At 39.1% G+C, this 27,637-nt stretch overlaps 1 protein-coding gene across 1 annotated transcript in view; it reads right to left on the bottom strand.

The window, feature by feature from the left end:
• Positions 1–27,637, bottom strand: part of LOC139762685 (DNA polymerase theta-like) — a 90,687-nt gene that overhangs the window by 18,906 nt on the left and 44,144 nt on the right. The window contains exons 18-25 of the mRNA XM_071687645.1: positions 24,470–24,713; positions 23,652–23,772; positions 15,111–18,483; positions 13,178–13,339; positions 10,460–10,552; positions 5,646–5,806; positions 5,183–5,377; positions 3,864–3,965 (exon numbers count right to left, since the gene is read on the bottom strand). Coding sequence (XP_071543746.1) covers positions 3,864–3,965; positions 5,183–5,377; positions 5,646–5,806; positions 10,460–10,552; positions 13,178–13,339; positions 15,111–18,483; positions 23,652–23,772; positions 24,470–24,713 — 4,451 coding nt within the window. The remainder of the gene's footprint in view (positions 1–3,863; positions 3,966–5,182; positions 5,378–5,645; positions 5,807–10,459; positions 10,553–13,177; positions 13,340–15,110; positions 18,484–23,651; positions 23,773–24,469; positions 24,714–27,637) is intronic.

Below are 27,637 nucleotides of genomic sequence, written 5' to 3'. Positions count from 1 at the left end.
GTGTGGAAATAAAAAAAGCGTGGTTGAGAGAGCAGAAGAGGGTGTTTTGAAATGGTTTGGGCACATGGAGAGAATGAGTGAGGAAAGATTGACCAAGAGGATATATGTGTCGGAGGTGGAGGGAACGAGGAGAAGAGGGAGACCAAATTGGAGGTGGAAAGATGGAGTGAAAAGGATTTTGTGTGATCGGGGCCTGAACATGCAGGAGGGTGAAAGGAGGGCAAGGAATAGAGTGAATTGGAGCGATGTGGTATACAGGGGTTGACGTGCTGTCAGTGGATTGAATCAAGGCATGTGAAGCGTCTGGGGTAAACCATGGAAAGCTGTGTAGGTATGTATATTTGCGTGTGTGGACGTGTGTATGTACATGTGTATGGGGGGGGTTGGGCCATTTCTTTCGTCTGTTTCCTTGCGCTACCTCGCAAACGCGGGAGACAGCGACAAAGTATAAAAAAAAAAAAAAAAAAAAAAAAAAAAAAAATATATATATATATATATATATATATATATATATATATATATATATATGAGTGTGTGTTTGTGGATGTTTTGATACTTAATCGCCATTTCCCACGATAGCAAGGTAACGTAAGGAACAGATGACTGAGCCTTTGAGAGAAAAATCTTCACTTGACCACCCTCTCTGTTCCCTCTTTTGGAAAAGTAGAACTGGAGGGGAGGATTTGCAGCCCCCCGCCCCCTACCCTTTTAGTCGCCTTACACAAGATGCAGGGAGTACGTGGGCAGTATATTTTCTCCCTTAGCCCCAGGGATATAACTTTATTGTTGATAATTTTATCATATATATATATATATATATATATATATATATATATATATATATATATCTTCTTTTTCTTTCATACTATTCGCCATTTCCCGCATTAGCGAGGTAGCGATAAGAACAGAGGACTGGACCTTTGAGGGAATATCCTCACCTGGCCCCCTTCTCTGTCCCTTCTTTTGGAAAATTAAAAAAAAACGAGAGGGGAGGATTTCCAGCCCCCCGCTCCCTTCCCTTTTAGTCGCCTTCTACGACACGCAGGGAATACGTGGGAAGTATTCTTTCTCCCCTATCCCCAGGGATATATATATATATATATGTATATGGAGGGATGTCTGATCATTATCTTGTGGAGGCTAAGGTGAAGATTTGTATGGGTTTTCAGAAGAGAGGAGCGAATGTTGGGGTGAAGAGGGTGGTGAAAGTAAGTGAGCTTGGGAAGGAGACTTGTGTGAGGAAGAACCAGGAGAGACTGAGTACAGAATGGAAAAAGGTGAGAACAATGGAAGTTAGGGGAGTGGGGGAGGAATGGGATGTATTTAGGGAATCAGTGATGGATTGTGCAAAAGATGCTTGTGGCATGAGAAGAGTGGGAGGTGGGTTGATTAGAAAGGGTAGTGAGTGGTGGGATGAAGAAGTAAGATTATTAGTGAAAGAGAAGAGAGAGGCATTTGGACGATTTTTGCAGGGAAAAAATGCAATTGAGTGGGAGATGTATTAAAGAAAGAGGCAGGAGGTCAAGAGAAAGGTGCAAGAGGTGAAAAAGAGGGCAAATGAGAGTTGGGGTAAGAGAGTATCATTAAATTTTAGGGAGAATAAAAAGATGTTCTGGAAGGAGGTAAATAAAGTGCATAAGACAAGGGAGCAAATGGGAACTTCAGTGAAGGGTGCAAATGGGGAGGTGATAACAAGTAGTGGTGATGTGAGAAGGAGATGGAGTGAGTATTTTGAAGGTTTGTTGAATGTGTTTGATGATAGAGTGGCAGATATAGGGTGTTTTGGTCGAGGTGGTGTGCAAAGTGAGAGGGTTAGGGAAAATGATTTGGTAAACAGAGAAGAGGTAGTAAAAGCTTTGCAGAAGGTGAAAGCCGGCAAGGCAGCAGGTTTGGATGGTATTGCAGTGGAATTTATTAAAAAAGGGGGTGACTGTATTGTTGACTGGTTGGTAAGGTTATTTAATGTATGTATGACTCATGGTGAGGTGCCTGAGGATTGGCGGAATGCGTGCATAGTGCCATTGTACAAAGGCAAAGGGGATAAGAGTGAGTGCTCAAATTACAGAGGTATAAGTTTGTTGCGTATTCCTGGTAAATTATATGGGAGGGTATTGATTGAGAGGGTGAAGGCATGTACAGAGCATCAGATTGGAGAAGAGCAGTGTGGTTTCAGAAGTGGTAGAGGATGTGTGGATCAGGTGTTTGCTTTGAAGAATGTATGTGAGAAATACTTAGAAAAGCAAATGGATTTGTATGTAGCATTTATGGATCTGGAGAAGGCATATGACAGAGTTGATAGAGATGCTCTGTGGAAGGTATTAAGAATATATGGTGTGGGAGGCAAGTTGTTAGAAGCAGTGAAAAGTTTTTATCGAGTATGTAAGGCATGTGTACGTGTAGGAAGAGAGGAAAGTGATTGGTTCTCAATGAATATAGGTTTGCAGCAGGGGTGTGTGATGTCTCCATGGTTGTTTAATTTGTTTATGGATGGGGTTGTTAGGGAGGTGAATGCAAGAGTTCTGGAAAGAGGGGCAAGTATGAAGTCTGTTGTGGATGAGAGAGCTTGGGAAGTGAGTCAATTGTTGTTCGCTGATGATACAGCACTGGTGGCTGATTCATGTGAGAAACTGCAGAAGCTGGTGACTGAGTTTGGAAAAGTGTGTGAAAGAAGAAAGTTAAGAGTAAATGTGAATAAGAGCAAGGTTATTAGGTACAGTAGGGTTGAGGGTCAAGTCAATTGGGAGGTAAGTTTGAATGGAGAAAAACTGGAGGAAGTAAAGTGTTTTAGATATCTGGGAATGGATTTGGCAGTGGATGGAACCATGGAAGCGGAAGTGAATCATAGGGTGGGGGAAGGGGCGAAAATCCTGGGAGCCTTGAAGAATGTGTGGAAGTCGAGAACATTATCTCGGAAAGCAAAAATGGGTATGTTTGAAGGAATAGTGGTTCCAACAATGTTGTATGGTTGCGAGGCATGGGCTATGGATAGAGTTGTGCGCAAGAGGATGGATGTGCTGGAAATGAGATGTTTGAGGACAATGTGTGGTGTGAGGTGGTTTGATCGAGTAAGTAATGTAAGGGTAAGAGAGATGTGTGGAAATAAAAAGAGCGTGGTTGAGAGAGCAGAAGAGGGTGTTTTGAAATGGTTTGGGCACATGGAGAGAATGAGTGAGGAAAGATTGACCAAGAGGATATATGTGTCGGAGGTGGAGGGAACGAGGAGAAGTGGGAGACCAAATTGGAGGTGGAAAGATGGAGTGAAAAAGATTTTGTGTGATCGGGGGCTGAACATGCAGGAGGGTGAAAGGAGGGCAAGGAATAGAGTGAATTGGAGCGATGTGGTATACCGGGGTTGACGTGCTGTCAGTGGATTGAATCAAGGCATGTGAAGCGTCTGGGGTAAACCATGGAAAGTTGTGTAGGTATGTATATTTGCGTGTGTGGACGTATGTATATACATGTGTATAGGGGTGGGTTGGGCCATTTCTTTCATCTGTTTCCTTGCGCTACCTCGCAAACGCGGGAGACAGCGACAAAGCAAAAAAAAAAAATAAATAAATATGTATATGTATGTGTGCATATGTAAATGTATGTACATGTGAGTGGATGTGTCCTTTGTCTGTTTTCAAGCGCTACTTAGCAAACTTGGGAAACGACGATTAAGTACGAAGAAAGAAAGAGGCGGTTCCTTTGTATGAGCAGACAGACATATTAAGTTGCCCTCATTCCTGCAGTGTACCATTCCTGCTCATAAGCATAATATTGATCAAATTCAATACATCACCTTAAGAGACAATGTATATTCCATGTGCACATAAACCTTTCTAACAGCTTGATGCTAAAATAATAACAGCAAAAAGTACCTGCATTATCGATTTCTGGGCTTCACACTCACGATTACTGAACCCCATACCAGTGAGCTCCATGTATGCTAATGCCACCACACTTGTCATCTCAATGTCTGTCTGTAAATGAAGTCAAATTATGCAGAGTTATCAAACAGCATTCCTCATCCTAAAATAAGAAAATTTCTTTTCATAGCATATATGATGAAGCATACGCTAATCAACCTGAATGCATACACAAGGTTACCATTCAGTTGAAACCTTCTTTTTCCTCTACAAAACCATTTCCTGATTCTTTATGACAAAATTCTTTAATGGTTTAAAACAAAAAAGGCCAGGAAGTTGGTAATATATGTAACAAATAATGGTGATAGTGAAAAACATTATAAAAGAACAGTTTTTAAGATGGTTTTCTCCTCCCCAACAGTCATTAAATCCACTTATTTTAAAACTACAAGAAGTAAAAGGTACTCATTTATCAGTAAAAGAGTACATTACGAGGAAGACAAAATCATAATTCAAAACTGACAAAAATAATATGAAAGAAATTCATACAACCATTTTTTTATTAAAATGGCCTTCTTCTCCCCATGCAGCCATTCAATTTGCTAATCATCTTAAAGTATCGAACTGCAGAAAATACTGTAACGGGATTTTCACAAATAAAAAGGCATGATTGGTGAAAGAGTAGACAAAAGGGTATAATCTGTAAGAATACACAAAAAGGCATAATTGTTTAAGGATCAGAGAAAAAAGCATCTGTAAAACAGTACACTAAGAGGCATATCTAGCAAAAAAGAGCACAAAATGTATAATCAGTGAAAGAGTAAACAAAAAGGTAAAGTCAAAGTTGTATTTTACAACTGGACTCATGAGGAATACCATACAAAAGTGGTTTTCTAACTTGTGGTACATCAAGAAACAGCATTGTGGATTGACAGATAAACAAGTACATATATATCAACAATAAACATTTCCCTAAGTTGTCTTGTGGTGTTACATGTATTACCTAATCACTAACGAAATATTTTCCAGACATGCTAGTACTGTTTTGTTACAAACAGTTCTAAACAAGTGATCTCTTTATAACAGGTATTCTTTTGTATCACTTACAGTAGACATCAATGAATTCTATCCATCTTTCTATCCATAACCATCAGCTGCTTTCCCATCTCCAAGGGGAGGATCATACAATATAAACATAGACATGAACATTTACAGGCAATTATTTTCCAGAAATTGGGTATGCAATCCCAGTTCTGCTAGCTGGTAAAGGGCAGAGAAGCCTAATCATACCTGCAAATGCAACATTCAATCTTTTTTTTTAAATAACTTACAAAAGACTGCAGCATCCCTAGTTCTTGTAATTTCATTCTGAGTGCTGCCATGAGGTGAAAAACAACAACACTTTCTGTGGCTGCTCTAACACGACAAGATCCAGGATTTTTGGTGTTTACTCCTAGACTTTCTAAGCCCCAAGAGCTTCCAATTCCCTTTAACAGTGGAAGACTTTCCAAGTTGTGACTCATTACCTGTGGATAGTGTTAAGGCTTGTACTGGAACTGTCTTTTAGAATATATTCAGCATGAGTTGCATATGGTGACATCGGCATACAAACGAAAGTATACTTTCAGTAGAAACTTATGTAATGAACACACAAAGACAGGACAGATAAAATGAATATTTTAGATGATCAACCTACTTTACAAATGCATAAAGGCACATATGTTAAACAGATATACACATACAGTAGAGTAAATTATATCTGTGCTACCTGCTGTTTTAAAGTATAACACTTACCAAATTACAGATATTCAGTTCCTTTGCTCCTGGATCTAACATCCAAGATGCAACCCTAGGATCTTCAGCTGGGCATTCTATGAATCCTAAACCTGCAGCAGCCAACAATCTCACACAATTCTTTACATCCCATGCACGAAGAGTAGAATTCTTCTTTTGTTCTGTTGGCAACAAGAAAAAGAAAAGAAAATCTACCTTTAAAAGTAGATCATATATTCATGAAAGTTGCCATAAACTTAAATCATAAATTTGATTCTCAGAATGATGTAAAAAGTTCCTTAACCCTCATTACACCTAAAATGGTAATCACATACAGCTTAATGTTTACTCTGTAACTCTGCATGCAACTGTATGTCGCTGAAGTTTGCAAGTACTTGCCTCACACGTACAAAAATGCACTGCAAACACTTGGGAAGGAATAAAGGTCCTTCAAGCTGCTATGACCACACTATGAAATCTTACAAAACTTCCAAAGCCTCCATTTTCCACATTAAAACACATCTTTAACTTTTATGGCATAACTTTTCAATGGCATCCCCACAAGAAACATGTAACCTTAAGTGTCATATTCAAGCTCATCAATATATAACTAGAAAAGAAGCACTTTATCTTCCTACAAAGAGATAGTTGCTTTCAATCATACAGAAAAAGTAAAAGATTGTTAAACTTGTAGAAAATTCACCATACCTGCAATCTATTAGTGAAATAAATAATACTTTTTTATCTAAATTCCTGACTGTCTAACAAAGAAATGAACATATTCATCCTGTACTTCAAACTTTGTAACTTAGAGACTCTACGAAACTCTCTAAAGAAAACATATTAGTTACTTATCCCTTACAAAATTCCTCTTCCCACCAGACTACATTGCATCTCATGCATCAACCTCCTCAACAACTCCACAATCTCTGCAGTCTAATCGACTACTAGCATTCCTTTTATATTCATACTGCCTGACTTGGTTCTAACACTTATATCTATCCACTTCATACAAATATGATCCTCAAGATACTCTCCATGAATCCATACTCTATGTTCATCCATACCATTTCTTTATTTCTACTTTTGTTTTATTATATACACACCCTTATAACACAATACCTCTCACATATTTCATTATTTCCCACTCCATCCATACTTCTTCTTCAATGTAAAACTTTCACCAGACTTTCTTATTCCCAAATCTATTCAGTCTTTTAATATCACAAACTCTTTGTACACAAAACACTTCTAATGTTGCTGGCCTACATTAACTGACACCTATCAAATGCACATCTGAGTGTAATCATTCCAATTCAACTTTAATTACTGTAAACAATTCGTGAAGCATTTCAAAATGCTCTACAAGCATAACAAGTACCTCTCATTAAAAAAGCATCTACTGTATTAGCACTTACCAATTAAGTTATCCTAATCTCAATCCTTTTATGACAGAGTGGGTAGGTTCTTACTATATTCATAAAATACCAACAACAAAAGATCAATGAATGTCTGTAAGAATTATCACTGGGCAGATCCAGCAGTCTTAAACAGATAATTCGTTAAGTAAAATTACGAAATTTCCACACCAGATCTCCATGATGAAAATCAAATGCAGGTTGAGACTGAAAAGTCTGTAATCCTCAGAATCAATCAGTGCATGTCCTCTCTCGGTTGTCAAAAAAAGAATTTATAGGCTTTTTCCTGTTTGTCCAACATACAGTTAGCCCTCAGCAGTTAGAGATCCTTTGCTACAAAAATACAACAGCATCACCAAAACATCCATATTCTCACAGTGAATTATAATTCTAATGTATGTGTGTGTGTGTGTGTGTGTGTGTGTGTGTGTGTGTGAGAGAGAGAGAGAGAGAGAGATCTGTAGCATGCAAAATAACATAATCATGCCATACAATTTCCTGATTACACTCCATCTCATAAAAATCACCATAACTGCGGCCTGTCTACCCTAAACACTAGTGAGAAAGATTACATCACAGTAAAATATAATACATCCCTACTTTCTACCTATTTCAATCGTAAGCTAGTCATTTAGTTATCTGATATTTCTTAGAGATGTTCTGTTTCCTTAATACCTATTTCTAATATCCTCCCTTACGTGACATACACTCCACAGTCCTTTTCCACCCTTTTAATGATCACCTCAATCAGATCATCATGCCTGGTTAAAATCTTGGGAGCATTTTCTATGCTTAAGGTTCAAATACCATTCCATTCTGATACGGTACACCTCTCAAATTACAAAGTATAATATTGTTGACTGGTTGGTAAGGTTATTTAATGTATGTATGACTCATGGTGAGGTGCCTGAGGATTGGCGGAATGCGTGCATAGTGCCATTGTACAAAGGCAAAGGGGATAAGAGTGAGTGCTCAAATTACAGAGGTATAAGTTTGTTGAGTATTCCTGGTAAATTATATGGGAGGGTATTGATTGAGAGGGTGAAGGCATGTACAGAGCATCAGATTGGGGAAGAGCAGTGCGGTTTCAGAAGTGGTAGAGGATGTATGGATCAGGTGTTTGCTTTGAAGAATGTATGTGAGAAATACTTAGAAAAGCAAAGGGATTTGTATGTAGCATTTATGGATCTGGAGAAGGCATATGATAGAGTTGATAGAGATGCTCTGTGGAAGGTATTAAGAATATATGGTGTGGGAGGCAAGTTGTTAGAAGCAGTGAAAAGTTTTTATCGAGGATGTAAGGCATGTGTACGTGTAGGAAGAGAGGAAAGTGATTGGTTCTCAGTGAATGTAGGTTTGCGGCAGGGGTGTGTGATGTCTCCATGGTTGTTTAATTTGTTTATGGATGGGGTTGTAAAGGAGATAAATGCAAGAGTCCTGGAAAGAGGGGCAAGTATGAAGTCTGTTGGGGATGAGAGAGCTTGGGAAGTGAGTCAATTGTTGTTCGCTGATGATACAGCGCTGGTGGCTGATTCATGTGAGAAACTGCAGAAGCTGGTGACTGAGTTTGGTAAAGTGTGTGGAAGAAGAAAGTTGAGAGTAAATGTGAATAAGAGCAAGGTTATTAGGTACAGTAGGGGTGAGGGTCAAGTCAATTGGGAGGTGAGTTTGAATGGAGAAAAACTGGAGGAAGTGAAGTGTTTTAGATATCTGGGAGTGGATCTGTCAGCGGATGGAACCATGGAAGCGGAAGTGGATCATAGGGTGGGGGAGGGGGCGAAAATTTTGGGAGCCTTGAAAAATGTGTGGAAGTCGAGAACATTATCTCGGAAAGCAAAAATGGGTATGTTTGAGGGAATAGTGGTACCAACAATGCTGTATGGTTGCGAGGCGTGGGCTATGGATAGAGATGTGCGCAGGAGGATGGATGTGCTGGAAATGAGATGTTTGAGGACAATGTGTGGTGTGAGGTGGTTTGAGCGAGTAAGTAACGTAAGGGTAAGAGAGATGTGTGGAAATAAAAAGAGCGTGGTTGAGAGAGCAGAAGAGGGTGTTTTGAAATGGTTTGGGCACATGGAGAGAATGAGTGAGGAGAGATTGACCAAGAGGATATATGTGTCGGAGGTGGAGGGAACGAGGAGAAGAGGGAGACCAAATTGGAGGTGGAAAGATGGAGTGAAAAAGATTTTGTGTGATCGGGGCCTGAACATGCAGGAGGGTGAAAGGAGGGCAAGAAATAGAGTGAATTGGAGTCATGTGGTATACAGGGGTTGACGTGCTGTCAGTGGATTGAAGCAAGGCATGTGAAGCGTCTGGGGTAAACCATGGAAAGCTGTGTAGGTATGTATATTTGCGTGTGTGGACGTGTGTATGTACATGTGTATGGGGGGGGGGGCCATTTCTTTCGTCTGTTTCCTTGCGCTACCTCGCAAACGCGGGAGACAGCGACAAAGTATAAAAAAAAAAAAAAAAAAAAAAAAAATATATATATATATATATATATATATATCTGCAGTGTGTGGAAGAAGAAAGTTAAGAGTAAATGTGAATAAGAGCAAGGTTATTAGGTACAGTAGGGTTGAGGGTCAAGTCAATTGGGAGGTGAGTTTGAATGGAGAAAAACTGGAGGAAGTGAAGTGTTTTAGATATCTGGGAGTGGATCTGGCAGCGGATGGAACCATGGAAGCGGAAGTGGATCATAGGGTGGGGGAGGTAGCGAAAATCCTGGGGGCCTTGAAGAATGTGTGGAAGTCGAGAACATTATCTCGGAAAGCAAAAATGGGTATGTTTGAAGGAATAGTGGTTCCAACAATGTTGTATGGTTGTGAGGCGTGGGCTATGGATAGAGTTGTGCGCAGGAGGATGGATGTGCTGGAAATGAGATGTTTGAGGACAATGTGTGGTGTGAGGTGGTTTGATCGAGTGAGTAACGTAAGGGTAAGAGAGATGTGTGGAAATAAAAAGAGCGTGGTTGAGAGAGCAGAAGAGGGTGTTTTGAAGTGGTTTGGGCACATGGAGAGGATGAGTGAGGAAAGATTGACCAAGAGGATATATGTGTCGGAGGTGGAGGGAACAAGGAGAAGAGGGAGACCAAATTGGAGGTGGAAAGATGGAGTGAAAAAGATTTTGTGTGATCGGGGCCTGAATATGCAGGAGGGTGAAAGGAGGGCAAGGAATAGAGTGAATTGGAGCGATGTGGTATACCGGGGTTGACGTGCTGTCAGTGGATTGAAGCAGGGCATGTGAAGCGTCTGGGGTAAACCATGGAAAGCTGTGTAGGTATGTATATTTGCGTGTGTGGACGTATGTATATACATGTGTATGGGGGGGGGTTGGGCCATTTCTTTCGTCTGTTTCCTTGCGCTACCTCGCAAACGCGGGAGACAGCGACAAAGTATAATAAAAAAAATAAAATACCTTTCAAGATGGCTTTCTTTATGCTCATCACTCTATCTTCATACGGTACAGCCTCTCTGAGGGGCGGTGTTGGAAGACTGTTACTGAGGGCTTCTGTGAAAAAAAATCCTTGAGTTAGGCACTATTCATATATCAGTATAATACATGAAAATGTTTCTTTGTAATTCATGAAAAGATAATGTAAAGGATAAGCTGATAAATGAGTAAATATATCTATTTTGATAACCCCTGCTTGCACTGCAAGTTACTTTACTGTCTGGCTATTCCATTTCAGTAGTCACTGATGGAGTCAATTCTCCCTCTTATCCTATCAATGGTCATGTTCCTCAGTGTTCTGTCCTATCACCTACTCTTTTCTCTCAATAAATGATAACACTTCTAAGCTTATCCACTCTGATGTTGATGATTCTAATTTACACATTTCAATTTCCCTCTCCTCCTTCTAATGCACATTCTTTTTCTAATATTAAACACATTTCCTTTTTCATTTCAGAACAGTGCAGCATCTCAGAATGGGGAAACAGTAACATGATTTCTCCCTATACTTCTAAGTATCATTCATTTCCCTTTGTTCACTTTATAACACCACACTTTAACCCAGTATATAATATAAACATCTTTCTTTCTTTCATACTATTCGCCATTTCCCGCGGTAGCAAGGTAGCGTTAAGAACAGAGGACTGGGCCTCTGAGAGAATATCCTCACCTGGCCTCGTTCTCTGTTCCTTCTTTTGGAAAATTAAAAAAAACGAGAGGGGAGGATTTCCAGCCCCCCGCTCCCTCCCCTTTTAGTCGCCTTCTACGACACGCAGGGAATACGTGGGAAGTATTCTTTCTCCCCTATCCCCAGGGATAATATATATATGTCCTGGCCAGACTCCGACTGGACAAGGTTACACCTCGAGTGCAAAGTCACCTTGGCGAGGCCGTATCACTGGGAGTACAGTCCTGCCAAAGAACTGCACTCCAAAGGAGTCTACCTTCCTCTACTACCAGAAGTGCAGTCTTGGGCTGATGGAACCTTTAGAAAGGTCGTGATAACATTGGGTCTCTTTCAGAGATATTGGGCCTCGTTTAACTGGGCAAGTGACATCGCTTCGGGTCCAGTGCGGAGGAGGAGCCTTTCGCAGGGGAGGTTGTAGTACTGGCGCTGAATATGGGTGATCACACCTCCATAACGCAGTTGACGCATGATCTTGTTGAGCTGGTGTGTGGCGAAGCTGTTACGTGTAAAGGCAAAGGCATCGAAGTCCATCCTGACCAACATACTGGGCACAAATAATTTCCACTTTTATCTTGAAAATCTTACATAACATCACTAAGTTTGCTTCACTAAAACTATGGGGTGTTGTATAGGTGCCATAACTATTTTTCTTGTGAGCAGTGACTTGATATTCATAGGTGTTTTATTTGCCCTAGTATAATGCACTGCCCACACATCCAAGGTGACTCCTCCTCCACCTCTCTATCAATCATTAACTCACCTGGCATAACCTCTTTTCACCCCATCCCTTTTTGTATGTCACAATGTTCTTGCTTTTTCTCTCTGTTGTACAGATGTTATTTTGTATACTGTTCTTGGGAGCTGTCTGTATCTGTTCCCATCCTTAAGGCTTGGATCTGAGGCATGCTGCTTCCTACAGTCTCTATGCAGTGACCATCCACAAAAGGACTAACCATTGTGATACCTTCTTATCCTGAAGAGCTATGCTGTGGAATTCTCTTCTTCATCTTTCCCTCTTCCAATATCTTTCTACCTTTACACATCAAGTCTACAAACACCTACAAAGCCCTGATTAATTTCTACTTTCTTTTTCTCTCACTTTATTTCTTTAACTATGGCCTTTCTCCATTTATTCCTGCCACTAACTCACTAATGAAGAAAAAAGCTATCAAGCATATAAAAAAACCTACTTTGGTCTTTGACTAAGATGTGTCTTGCCTCTACCATGACTGTCTTAAAAAAACTTGGTAATTTGTAAGAATGGAATGGGATTCTAAATGTTTGAGAAAGTGAGAGTTTACAGAGGCAGAGCTCATAAGCTTACTAAAATTTTCATCAGCAAAATCTAGATGCCAGTCCTCTAGGGCTGATGAAGCCAATTCACTTTACACATTGAAGTCTCCAAACACTATTTCACCAAACCTAACATCAAAGACTACACAATAAGAATTAGCAATTTTTTAAGCACCTAAATTAATGCTGCTTTATTCAGAGCTGCTTTGCTGTAGTGCTTTCTTATCAAAAATTCCTTCAATATATGCTGTCTTTTAAGAGCCTAATTGACCCATAATCATTGGAAAAGGGCCTGCAAGTGATAGTGTTGGTAATGTGGTCAAGCAGTCTAAAATCATCAATTTGGATATGAAGATGCACAGTATAAGGCATGTTTAGGCTTGTGAGCATCAGGCTAATATCAGCTGGAGCTTGGGTAGCTTACTGTGTTTTGATGATATTATCAATAAAAAATCATTGTATTTATTCATCATATTATTTAAGACATGTTTCATCCATACTAAATCATTATTTGTGCTACTACCAATATCCCAATGAAGCCAACATATATCACTTTTAAGTGCTGTCTGGCATGAATCTACACTGAAGCCATGTTAACATTAACTAATTCAGCATTGTTCTGATTGGTGTTCAGTTTTCAGAAATGTATCCTGGGCATTAATCAGGGTACCTCCGTATTTGTGAAGTACAGAAAAACTTACCGTCCTGAACTGTGCGCAGATTGACATAATATGCATCATATGCTCCCCAACAGACTGCTATTCCTACAATAAGAAGATCAGAGTTTTCTATCACCAGACCTGCCACTTCCTGGGAACGCTGGCTTCGTCTTGGAGTGCGATTATGGCCAGCTATACGCCAGCCTGTGAGTCCAAAGTAAATGAACATAGGTTACAAAGGTTGAAAAACATTTTTTTTCCTCCAGAGCAGTATCCTAAAAGCAACAAGATATCTCAAGGATATTGTGAGGGTTAGGAACTTCTAACACCTTGTCTATATGGTGGTGTATCACTTTTCTCAGGCCTGCCTTCAGCTAATCAGAATATACCAGTGATGATGCCACTCTAGGGAACTAAGCTATCTGGCAGCTTTACCTTCACAGATTTGATGCACAAACCCAAAAGTGAACATAATGAAAAGGAAGAAGGCTTTTTGAAAAGAGAAAGAGGAAGGCTGGGAACAGTAAAAAAAAAAAAAAAATGGAAAATTGCTCACAGAACAGTACTTTGGAGAGAAAAGAGTTTTTAACCTTAAAAGACCACATTTCTCTCCTATATTGGTTTGCCCCAAAAGTAATGAAAGCACATCCACATGAAGTAGGAGGGCTTAGAAAATAAAATTCAGGAAAGAAAACAACACCCAAAAATGAAAATATATACTATACCATCTAGGTGTAATTCTCAGGAACACACCAGCTACCTACTCTCCTATGCAAAAATTCCAAAAACATGTAACACCTGTTATTCTCCTCCAATTTCATGTTTTCTTAAAAAAACTAAAGCAGAGGTTACCCTCCTTACCTTCAGTCTGTCTGAAGGTCATAAGGAACATATAGAGGGATATAGGAGTGGATGTGTCATCAGTAATGTGGCAAACTTTAACTGGTTGATAACAGGGGTTCAAAATGAGCGAGCTGCTATACCATGTGTTAGTAGCTAGGGATGGGTGAAAGAATGCTTGTGTTACCCTATCAATAAGATGGGGTGTAAAAATGTTAAAAAACTAAAATATTCAGATATCCTGGCTCATGGGACAAACTACCATAGGAGAGAAATAATGTTTACACACCTATTTACAGATTTATGTGCTACAGATCCAACTATCAATTTCATTTCTATTCATATATACAGAATAAAGTGCATGCAGCCTAAAGCTTTAATTCACTCACACATATCCTTGAGCCATGTCCATTGTGTCTCAGTGAAGACAGGTTTCATCCTACACTTCAGCAGCAATCAATATTTCAATCTGTATAGACTGTTTTATTAAGAAAAAATTCTCCCATTGATTCTCCACCTTCCTATGCAAAATGACTCTGCTGCACACAATCAAAATTCATTCCTCTAGCAGTCTCAACTCAAGTACCCCTATCTCCAAACAATAAATCCATGGCACCTGCCCATCTCTTCCACTGTCTTGATCTTATTCTCATACCTTCAACTACTCTACCATGTACCCTCTTCACTAACCTATCATTTGCCATGCATCCTACATGGCCATGCAAGGGTTATCATCCACACATCCTCCTAAGTTTCTTTAAACTAAATTCCTTTCTATGTTCCTTATTCTATATATTCTCTTATCACTAACTATAATACATAAGTCACCCATCTCCACTGCACTTATTTTTTACTTGTATGAATCTCAAAAAACTGGGATTTCTCATTCACACACCAGAGTTGGGACAAGCACTCCATGTAAGCCCATTGCATACTCTAAAGTTAAATTCTTCTCATTCATCTGCATTTCAGTGCATCTTCAATTATTCTTCCTCTGCATGATTAGACACTCACGTTTTGCTTTCCTTCTACCATCCTTACTGATGGTCTCTCCTAAATATCAGAACACATTAGCAATACACAATTCTTCTCTATTCAAACTGACATCATCTATTGTCTTGTATGAGAATCTTACCAATGCCACCCTTGCTTGGTTGAGCTGGAGCCTTCTCACATGCTAAGCCAACAGAATATGTTTTTTGTTCACCCCATTCTTCCAAAAAAATTTTAAACAATCTTGAGTCATTAACTACATCAATGATACAAAAAGAGTTTGTTATCACTGAAATACTCTCTGGGGTATTTCTATTTGAAATATTACTATTGACCACTTTTGGAATGTTTTTTTCACATTTTTCTGCTATATTTAAACCTCCATTTGAATTTCCACTCACATCTTCACAACCAACATCTCTATTATTGTTTAGCACTGAGGTCATCTCATTCCTTGAAGATATGCTATTCTTCACTCCTATCTGTTTCCTCTGAGACTGCCTTGTAACTGATGACACAGGTGTAGCAAATAAGTCGTCAGAAAGTCTGCTTTTTATCGTCTGAATAGGATTCAGTTGGTCATCCACATGCTGCACATCATTTTCAATAAGCATATCACTACAAACATTTTGATTTCCTTCTAGTAAAGCCTCTGTACCAGGAGTAATATCCAACTGACTGAAAGTGTTACTGAAGCTATTTCTCTCTAACACATCACAAATATCATTTCCTGATTTTTCTTGTTTTTCATCAATATTTTCATTCAAATTTTGCTCTGGAGAATCACTGTCATTACTTCTACTTTTCGGAGACTTTCTGCTATCTTCATTCTCTTGCTGTAAAGTTTCATTGTGCTGAAGAAATGATTCTTCACTGGTAGAGGTCATGTGAAGGTAGGTTTCAAAGGCATAGTCAAAAAATGAGTCAGATATAGTTTCATTCTTTTTCGTGTCCAGGTTATGATCTAAATCCTTAAACTCACATAAAGTTTGATCTAAATCTCTATCAGACTGATGTTCACTTGTGGATTTCTCTTTCTTGAATAATGACTGAGAATTTCTGAGTTCCAATATGTTTCTGGAGGCATCTTCACAAACATTTTCTAGTAAGCCCCTACACACTGATGAAGAACAAAGATATGAACCATCTAAATCATGATTTCCTGGCACTCTTCCTCCATCATTAATCTCTGTGTCTGCTTGCATTTTGTCCTGACTTAAAGTGAAATCAAATCCAAAGTCAACATCTTCTGAGCAAGCTTGATACATAGATGTTTCTTCTTCCATTTTTCCTTTTAAAACCTCACTGGGCACTCTCAGAATACTTTTGTTGCTTTCATTTGAACTAACAGCTTGTTCAGAGGGAGCCTCACTTTCTGTAGATCTCCTTTTGTTTTTCATGAATATGTATGGTTCCTCTGATAAATTTCTTTTTGAATCAGGTGAGCAATTTTGGATCAGAGTTGATCTCACTGCTGGTTGTTCAGAAGTCCTTCCAAAAGGGCCACTTTTATCATCCTTAAAAATGGATTCTGAAAAACATACATCTTGCTCCTTTCTCATATCTCCATTGTTCGAATGTATATTACTTTGGTCTGCATTTTCTTTTTCCTTCAGGTTATCTGGTTCCCTGTCTCTAAAACCTTTATGACAAAGAGGTACATGTTCAAAAGGTTCTAAACAAAAACCTTGTGAATTCAATGTCCTTAAAAAAGATTGTTTTTGTGACTCTGACAGAGAGCTTATACCTTCATCACTATGACTATTTTCCCCTATAACATTTGGACGACCCACATCAGCATCATAAGATCCTTTACATGTTCCCACTTTTGTTGACTTTTTTGATGAAAAATCCTTAGCACTGCTACTGTCATTGTTCTTGTCACAGGAGTCACTGTCTTCTTTACCCCTAATAAGCTCTTTTTGTCCATCAACTTCTCCATCATGAAAGAATGCACTAGAATTTTGACAGCTGCTGAAGGAAAAATTGCCAACATTGCCCAGAACATCTCCACAGGTCTTTTGAATTAATGCTGATGCAAAGTTTGCATCCGAGTCAATAACAAGTCTAGTGTTGGATCTATCACCAACTGAGGCACTTTTACTTAAACCATTTATATGACCAGTCAAAATCTCTCCCTCTCTGTCCATAATGTTGCCCTGTGCTTGTGCCATCTTAAACTGTGATATAAAACCTTCTTCAACAGCCCCTAATGATGTTTTTTTCAATTCTGTATTCTTTGCCTTGTGAATAAGACTTTTAGTTGTTTTGCGAATGCCATATCTGTTTTTTATCTCTTGCTTCCGTTTAGGGGAAAATACGTTATCAGATTTATCTTCCTGTGATTCTGGAACAGCAAAAGAGCTTCCATCCTCATCTGTACTCCCATTTTCCAAATACATTTTCCCAACTTTACATCTTCCAAATAACAGACCAGCAACTGATGATTTTTTAACAGGGCTGCACTTGGCATCAGTCGCAGCACTTTTCATGGACAATTCCCTTGTATCAATATATCTAACTTTCCTTACACATACACCAGGTGATGATTCCTGTTGTCTACTAGCACAACTCACAATTTCAGCTTCTACTACTTTTCTTCTATTTTTAACACTGCTTTTACTGTCTTTTCTCTCCATTTCTTCAGCATCATTTTCCTTTTCTGAGTTTTGATGACTATTACTTTTCGTTTTTTGTTGAATTATGGTGCCAGCATTGCAGTTACTATCTCCAGCAAATACTTCATCACTTTTAAAGATCCCTTGTTTCTGCTGATGGTCAGTGTTGCAGGTTTTCTCAGTCTCTATGAATTCTCTCTTATTCTTGGCTTTGCCTTTAGTATCTTTCCTCTCTCTCTTTCCTGTGTTATTTTCTTCTGAGTTCCTTTCAGTGCCACTCCCATTTCTTTTGTGCCCTGTATCATCCAAGTCACTGGTATCATCTCTAGAAATGGCCTTTTTATTTTCAACAGTTTCTGTATCTCTTTTTACTTGGGTAACTGTAGATTGTTTTTCCCTAGCATTTTTTGAAATTATTTTACCATGTGAACGAACAGATAATCTTGCACCACTAGCATTATTTTCAAGATTAGTACTCAATCTATTACTAGAATGTCCTGATACAGAACTTTCTAAATCTCTTTGGATATGTTCACAATCCCTGGATAAGTTTTTTCGTGATACATCATGTACATTAACATTGATTTTTGGTGATTTTGATTTCCTCCTCAGAGCTAATGCAAGAGGAGATATCCTCTTTCTTGCTTTAACCCTACCAAGTGGAGTTACAGCTGAATCAATTCCACCCTCCACAATCCTTGAAGATACATTGCCTTTTCCTCTGACTGCCTCAGACTGTAATATCAAATTTGGAGATATTGAATTCCTTCGTCTTGCACCAAGAAAACTACGACCTGCTGGGTTTGAACCAGGAGACAATCTTGGCAGCTTTTGTCTTGGGGTGGTAATTCCTTTAGTCTTCTGTGTCCAGTCTATTGAAGCTACACCAAGCTCTTTCTGGAATGAATACAAACTTTGTAAAACGTTTGCTACAGTCAAAATCCACTTACATTTCACATCAATCTATATATAGGGAAACTTAGTATAAATTCTAGGTTTGCAATGCTGTACAAGTATACATTGTCTAAACATCAGCATGGGTAAAAACCACTTTTAAGAATAAAGACTACCTTATACAGCTTACTTTTTCATAGGCTAACATCTTCCAAACAAAGATTAACTGGAAGCCTCAAAGGACAACTAATACCACATATAAGACAGGGAATAATTTGCTATCATACCAAGTATCACACACAGTAGGTGTAGAGCATTTTTCCTGATCAGTACCTATTTCCATTGCACCTTTTTTGCCAACCCCCACTCTCCCATGGAAGCATTCTATGGATTCGCTTAGTTTTGAAACAAAAAGTCTGCATTCGGTGATGATATCACCTTACAAATCCAGCTTGGAAACATCATCAGGTAATTTAAAAAAGTAATTATACTAAAAGACTAAAAAGCACCACATAATAGGGATATTTTTGTTCTTAGAGTCTAATACTGAAAGAAAAAATCTACATATTTCATGAAACCACATTACAAATCCAGCTTAGCTCAGCTTTCAAAAATCAGGTAAAGTAAAAAAGAACAAACTGCATCAGGAAAAGTAAGAAAAAAAAAATTATAATGCATGACTAAAAATACTATGCAAAAAACTTGTTTCTGATGTTACAAATCTATCAAGCCTTGGCCTGGCATCAGCCCATCATTAGACAGCTCACGCCTTCTTTTCCTTTAAGTTTAAGATGAGTGGGAGTAGGTGAGAAAAATGAGACAGACAAAAGAATGAGAAAATATGTGGGTGATAGGGGAAAAGAATGGAAGGATGTGAAATAAGTTCTTTTGATAACATAGAGAAAATACCAAAGGTCAAAACCTCTGTAAAAAGAAGAATGACATATATATGCAAAGGTCAGCTTTCAGCTAAAGAAAAGCATGTTTTAAGAATGGCTTCCCCAGTAGCCCTAACCTTTCATATGGTTCTCTTATGAGCTATTACGTAAACTAGGTGAGGAGGGACACCCTTGTAATTCTGCCATGGTTACACGATACAAAAATAAAATGTAATTATAATGTGTCCTGAGGGTGGTCTGAATAACCTAATCAAAAACAATTCTGTAATCATTAGCTAAAATGCCATGAAACTTGCCACAGCATCTGCTAACCTCTTCCCTCCCTAATATGCAAGTCTTTGAACTGAAACTGTTGTGGGAAGGTAGCCAAGCCTCTACAAGGCAAGGTGGGCTGAGCAATAATGCAAGGGTAATTAAAGGGTCTGCTTTTAGAACATGCTTTTCTCAAGCATAAAACTGACTTCTCCAGCAAACTCCCACACTTGCTCTCTCCCTTCAAGCAGTCTTAGCAAAGAAACTGGCAATGGGGGAAGATTTTTTACATATAAATTTATGGAAGAACCAACATCTTCATGTTAACTCTTTTCTTACTGAGATCCTAGCTTGGATCAATATCCTAAAGAATACATAACTTTACAATGAGATATAATGGCTTCACAACATTTAATCAATGAAACCCCTGTGGGGTCTTCAAAAACCTTGCTTGCTACATCATTCTGCAATACATTAGCAACTGCATTATGTTACAGAAACTATTGGTGGATGGTCCATTCAAACAATACATAATGGGAAGAATAACTGTAGGAAAGAAGTGATTATTGGTGTTCATAATACATAACCCTCCAGAGAATTTATTTGGACTGAAGCAAACACATAATAATAACTATGATGGAACAGTCAGGATGATGCATAAGGCAGTAAAACACACTCCACAACAGTGGTAAAATATAAATGATACGGGATTTTAATTACAAAGACGGACTGGGGGATTTTTATTCTCATGGAGGCAGAGAGTTATGGACAGACAAGTTCTAAGAGTGTATACAGGAAAATTTCCAATACCAGCATGTCAGTGAGCACACAAGGATCAGAGGGACTGATACATTATTAGCACAACCTTATCTTAACATGGATATCAAACTGATCACATAATGTTGGAGTTTGATTATATAGTAAATATAGAGATAAAAAGAGCAGAAATAAAACCTCACTTAAAGAGAAGATATAATTGTGGTAATCATATAGAACTCAATAATTTATATGGTAAAATAAATGAGATGGAGTTCAGTTGCCAGGAACCAAGGCATTGTGGCAAAAGGTTCTATGAAATTTACAAGGAAGGAGTAGGAACATGAGTACCTTCAGACTCAAATACAGAGCAAAGGGTAAATAATGAGGAATGGTTCAATAAAATCTCTATGTGATATTTGTCACAACTCATCATCAAAGTAGTAGAACTTTCATTTCATTATGTGATAACTATCTACCTCCCTACAATTATCTATGACATGATCTTGACTGATGCCAAGGCTAGTTCACAGCATTTACCAAATATCTTGCCTGATTCATAAAGCTACTGTCCTCTACTGGTATTATCTATAAATAGGTACCATTTATTGGTTGGTCCAGTAATTTTCTCGACCATCAAGTTTTCTTTCAAAGAATTCAATACTTACTCCAGATATCTTTCTTATTCCTTATCTCACTGGGTATACTGGAGTCTCTGTATCTTCCTTACTTTGAGCTCATGTATCTTTGTCCAGTTCCATCTTTTAGAAATTACATGACAGCTAGATATTGGGTGTGAGCAAATGTTGCCTTTCTTCGTCTGTTCCTAGCACTACCTTGTTAACATGACAATTGACAATCAAGTATGAAAGAAAAAAGGAAGATTTTTCTTCATTGTCTTCACAAAATGTTTCCATTTATTTTTATTTTTATCTTTTTTTATTTTGCTTTGTCGCTGTCTCCCGCGTTTGCGAGGTAGCGCAAGGAAACAGACGAAAGAAATGGCCCAACCCACACCCATACACATGTATATACATACACGTCCACACACGCAAATATACATACCTATACATCTCAATGTACACATATATATATACACACACAGACACATACATATATACCCATGCACACAATTCACACTGTCTGCCTTTATTCATTCCCATCGCCACCTCGCCACACATGGAATACCATCCCCCTCCCCCCTCATGTGTGCGAGGTAGCGCTAGGAAAAGACAACAAAGGCCCCATTCGTTCACACTCAGTCTCTAGCTGTCATGCAATAATGCCCAAAACCACAGCTCCCTTTCCACATCCAGGCCTCACACAACTTTCCATGGTTTACCCCAGACGCTTCACATGCCTTGATTCAATCCACTGACAGCACGTCAACCCCGGTATACCATATCGATCCAATTCACTCTATTCCTTGCCTGCCTTTCACCCTCCTGCATGTTCAGGCCCCGATCACTCAAAATCTTTTTCACTCCATCTTTCCACCTCCAATTTGGTCTCCCACTTCTCCTCGTTCCCTCCACCTCCGACACATATATCATCTTGGTCAATCTTTCCTCACTCATTCTCTCCATGTGCCCAAACCATTTCAAAACACCCTCTTCTGCTCTCTCAACCACGCTCTTTTTATTTACACACATCTCTCTTACCCTTACATTACTTACTCGATCAAACCACCTCACACCACACATTGTCCTCAAACATCTCATTTCCAGCACATCCACCCTCCTGCGCACAACTCTATCCATAGCCCACGCCTCGCAACCATACAACATTGTTGGAACCACTATTCCTTCAAACATACCCATTTTTGCTTTCCAAGATAATTTTCTCGACTTCCACACATCCTTCAAGGCTCCCAGGATTTTCGCCCCCTCCCCCACCCTATGATCCACTTCCGCTTCCATGGTTCCATCCGCTGCCAGATCCACTCCCAGATATCTAAAACACTTTACTTCCTCCAGTTTTTCTCCATTCAAACTTACCTCCCAATTGACTTGACCCTCAACCCTACTGTACCTAATAACCTTGCTCTTATTCACATTTACTCTTAACTTTCTTCTTTCACACACTTTACCAACTCAGTCACCAGCTTCTGCAGTTTCTTACATGAATCAGCCACCTGCTCTGTATCATCAGCGAACAACAACTGACTCACTTCCCAAGCTCTCTCATCCACAGCAGACTTCATACTTGCCCCTCTTTCCAAAACTCTTGCATTAACCTCCCTAACAACCCCATCCATAAACAAATTAAACAACCATGGAGACATCACACACCCCAGCCGCAAACCTACATTCACTGAGAACCAATCACTTTCCTCTCTTCCTACACATACACATGCCTTACATCCTCGATAAAAACTTTTCACTGCTTCTAACAACTTGCCTCCCACACCATATATTCTTAATACCTTCCACAGAGCATCTCTATCAACTCTATCATATGCTTTCTCCAGATCCATAAATGCTACATACAAATCCATTTGCTTTTCTAAGTATTTCTCACATACATTCTTCAAAGCAAACACCTGATCCACACATCCTCTACCACTTCTGAAACCACACTGCTCTTCCCCAATCTGATGCTCTGTACATGCCTTCACCCTCTCAATCAATACCCTCCCATATAATTTACCAGGAATACTCAACAAGCTTATACCTCTGTAATTTGAGCACTCACTCTTATCGCCTTTGCCTTTGTACAATGGCACTATGCACGCATTCCGCCAATCCTCAGGCACCTCACCATGACTCATACATACATTAAATAACCTTACCAACCAGTCAACAATACAGTCACCCCCCTTTTTTAATAGATTCCACTGCAATGCCATCCAAACCTGCTGCCTTGCCGGCTTTCATCTTCCGCAAAGCTTTCCATTTATACCTGCATATTTATTCACTTTGTTTCATCTTACATGTGAGAGTTTTAATTATTACAAATCTGATATTTTGTTCTAATGTGCGCTATGCATGAATTATCACATAGCTTTCTGTTCCTTCAAGACTGTATGGCTGTAGTTCTTCTAATATTCCATGGTAGGTCAAGAATACCATTTCCTCAATCTTACTTGTGAAGTGCTTCAGGTAAAACTGAAAAAATGACCACCTGAACAACCAAGAAAGAGGGCTAATTACAACAAAAATGCATGGCTGATAACAATGTGAAACCTATTACAGTATACCATACAATACATACATTTTCTGATGCAATATGAAAAAATTACATAGCCCCCAAAAAATGTCTCACCTCCACCAAATGTCGTGCTTCAGCAACAATGAGGGTAGCAGCCTCAGCTTCAGTGAGAGGATTCCCAGATGATAACCAAATGGTGCCCCCAGGACGAGTTTCTCCTTCGTGAATCTTGTTACTGTCCAAGCACCCACGAGTAAATAACAATCTCATAAGTTTTGAATAATGCTACAATAGCGTCAAGTACTCTAAAAACTAAATACAAAAATTCAAACAGATAAACAAATAAGAGAGTAGCTAGAAAATGGTGCAGCACTGAAAATCTTCAAATAGGTGTAATGAAACCAAGGGCATTACAAGCTACTAACTATAGATATATATAGAAACAATTGGAACAAATGTCTACAAATACATCCGAACATGCAAAGCAATTCCACAAGCAGATAAAGTAAATAAGCTCAGAAAAAGTCTAACAGTGATATTATGAAATAAGAAATTAATGAACACATAAGTGTTGGAAAAATTTATGATTGAAAATAAATCTACACTAATGTGCTTGACAGCAGTTCCCTATATTGTGAAAGAGAGTTAAAGGAATATCTCCATGCATACCAGTCCATGTACAACTCCATAAACCCAAAGTTAAAAACACCTCCCTCTCTAACCAGTTTATTTCCTCACTTTCTGTGATAAAATCAAATTATAAAATATTCATTCTCATCAAATATCTAAACTTCCCAAAAAATTAAACTCCTACCAGTGTTACCCCTTATAAATGTGAGAATGTTCTTTTAATTTCTAAATAAATTCTTAAAATCATCTAGAAAATGATGAGATACTTTTTACATGCAAAACAATAACTTAACATGTCTTACCTGTGAAATGGTGCAGCAGAACGCAATATGCTCTCAACAGAATCAGGATCAGCATGAGCCACCATGCTAACGGTCCCCAACCCTGCATTATATAAATATCGAGCATATTGGCCATTTAGATGTGATAACCTGACTAAATCACACAATTCGCGCTGAATCCCAAAATGAAGACGATCTTGAAACTGGGCAATCAATAACTCCAGATTGTGCCAGCCAAGGCGATTGCAAAACACTGTCACCATGCCTAGGAGAAACAAGCAGTTAGATACACACATCTCTGCCAGACTAGGGGTAGTACCCAGGCATTTTATACATTCACACACACTTTTTTCACTCCTGGGAGATGATGGGTTGGTCATCATCCTATTCACCACTACCAGAGAAGTATCGCCTAGGTTCTGGGAAGGATAGTGGCTGTAGCACAGTAAGCCAGCACTGAAGCATTGTTACTTACCCCCTTAATGGTGCAAATCTCTGTCTTTTACCCACTGCATCAACATGTTGACAACACATAACTTGCACACAGCTTTATCTCTTCTTTTTTCTTACTCTGCAAATTGTACAATGCAAGGTGCTATAACCAGTACAGAACTTACCAGCTGATTCAGAGCACAGCCACTATTTGAGAGGGATTGGGCAAATCCCACAGCCCACTTGACTGTTATCATGTGAACGGGATCCATCCTATTTCCATAGCTCTTTTTTCACATCTCTGAAACATTCACAATCTTAATCCTAACCTTTCCTTTGGTGAACATCTGATTACTTGCATCCCTGATGTATTACTTCTCTCTGATATTCAGCTTTCTTTGGCTGCTTCTCATCTATGCTATCACATCTCCAGACATAACTTTGATTATTGTTTCCAATCCAGGGGAGGTCTACTGTAGTACAAAAATACCTACTGCATGCCTCATGGATCTTGAGCCTCCTAACTATGAAGCCATCTGCCATCTCTACCTTCTATTACCTTGCATTTGTGTTTTGTTTATTTCTCCCTCAGTTCCTCCAACTATGAACAACTCTTTTACAATGACTTCTTGCCACAAACCTATCCTCTCTTCTCATCTATGCACTGAGATCCTCTATACAGAGGATTTCGGTATACACCATAAGGATTGATTAAGCTCTAACTAAGATGATCCTGGTGGAACCAAGGCCTTTTCCGTTGCTAACCTTAAAGATCTGGAACAATTAATCAAACACCTTATTCGAGTTCACAACCATCACAGCCCCTATTTTAACAGACTTGACGTCTTTTTTATCTCTGAACCCTCCCTCTCCACATACATCATTTGTCCCCCTTAGAGTACTCTGACCACTATCGTATTTCTGTTACTTTGACCACTATCTTCTCTATCTATCTATCTATCTATATCTTTAAAGTCCGTTCCAATCAAGGGTTGGCCACGGCAAAAGAGTATCCACTTATACCTGTCCTTACATGCCTCCCTCGCATACACCATTCCATGCACTCTTCCTCTATTTCTCTCCCTCCAGCAATCCTCTACCCTATTCAAACATGTCACAGGTGGTCTTCCACTCACATCAACCCCTTTAATTGTATCATGTTACATTCTACTTGTAAACTCCCAGTCTTGCATTCTTTCCACATGCCCAAACCACCTCAAAGTTTTATGTTTCATCCATTCTACCACTCCACAATTCATTCCCTTGTATTCCCTGCCATACTACATCTCTCATACACCTCTCTATAGCTTTCTTCATTCCATCTAGTCACACTACATGCTCTTCTCAAAACTGCTTATTTCCACAGCCTGGATTCTTGACCTCTGTGCCTCATTCCCAATCCATGTTTTGGCTGCAAAGGTCAGGGTTGGGACACTTAAATTCCCTCACTTCTTCTTTTACCCCAATATCCACAGCACAAATCATTACACTCTCTTCTTTCACTCTATACTTTACACTACACTGAAAAATCTATACTTTCACTCTGTTTCCTTTCAAACACCATTACTTTACTTGCATTTACCTTAAATTGCCTATGCTTAAGTCATAAAACACTCTTACAACCTTTTGCAACTCCTCTTCAGTCTCAGCAAACAACACAGTATCATCCACAAACAGACTTGCCACTAGCCACTATATCTCACTGCCACACTCTCTCTGCACCCCTTTTCCCTAGGTTTGCTTTCATCTCTTTTATCATTCCACCCATATATATGTTAAAAAGCCATGGTGACATCACACAACCCTGCCTCACAGCTACATATATCCCAAAAGTTTTGCTCGACTCTCTATCCACTATTCCACACCCATCTGCTCCTCTATAGAAGGCTTTTACACCATCCAACAGTTGTCCTGCTGTACCATATATCCTTAACACATCCCACAAAGCATTCCACTTGACTCTGTCATGTGCTTTCTCCAGATCCATAACAGCTGCATACAGCTTTTTACCTTTTGCTAAATACTTTCCCACAGTCATCTTTACTACAAAAATCTGATCCTTACATCCCCTACCTTTCCTAAATCCCACTCGCTCTTAACTTATTCTGCATTCACTCACTTCCATCATTCATCAATTAATATTCTTGCACACACTTTTCCTGGCATACTTGAAAGACTTATTCCCCTATAACTGCTACACATACATCGTTAACACCTTTTCCTTTGAACAAAGAAATGATAGTAGCTTTCACCCAATCCTCAGGCACAACCTTCTGTTTCCATGCTCCAATTACATATCAGATGCATCCACTCTGTCACACTATCTCCTCCATACTTCAGCATTTCAGCCATAATTCCATCCACTCCAGGTGCCTTTCCAACCTTCAGCCTCATCATTGCTCTTCTTACCTCCCTTTTTGCTATAGGCACCTGCACTTGTATCCTCTTCCTTCCATCCTCAATACTCACTATCTTACTTCTGTTACTTTCAATTGGGCACATCCATCCTAGAAACAACAACTTTAGCACTCTGAGAGAGCTCACTGGTTATCCCTGTGCACGTTCTTCAATGACTTTCCATGGGATAGGTAATGCTTCTCTGGTCATGACGTCCTATGTTGTGTTGAATGCATAACAGAGGTTATATTGAGTGGAATGGAGTCCTACGTACCATCTTCCTCTGAATCATTTTCTCCTCAATCGTAAGGGAAGTCAATAAGAAAGAACACAGAACCATAAAGTCAAGTGAAGAAAGTT

Source organism: Panulirus ornatus, chromosome 44 (genome assembly GCF_036320965.1).
Source record: "Panulirus ornatus isolate Po-2019 chromosome 44, ASM3632096v1, whole genome shotgun sequence".
Classification (NCBI taxonomy): domain Eukaryota; kingdom Metazoa; phylum Arthropoda; class Malacostraca; order Decapoda; family Palinuridae; genus Panulirus; species Panulirus ornatus.
This window is presented reverse-complemented; position numbering and strand designations above follow the sequence as displayed.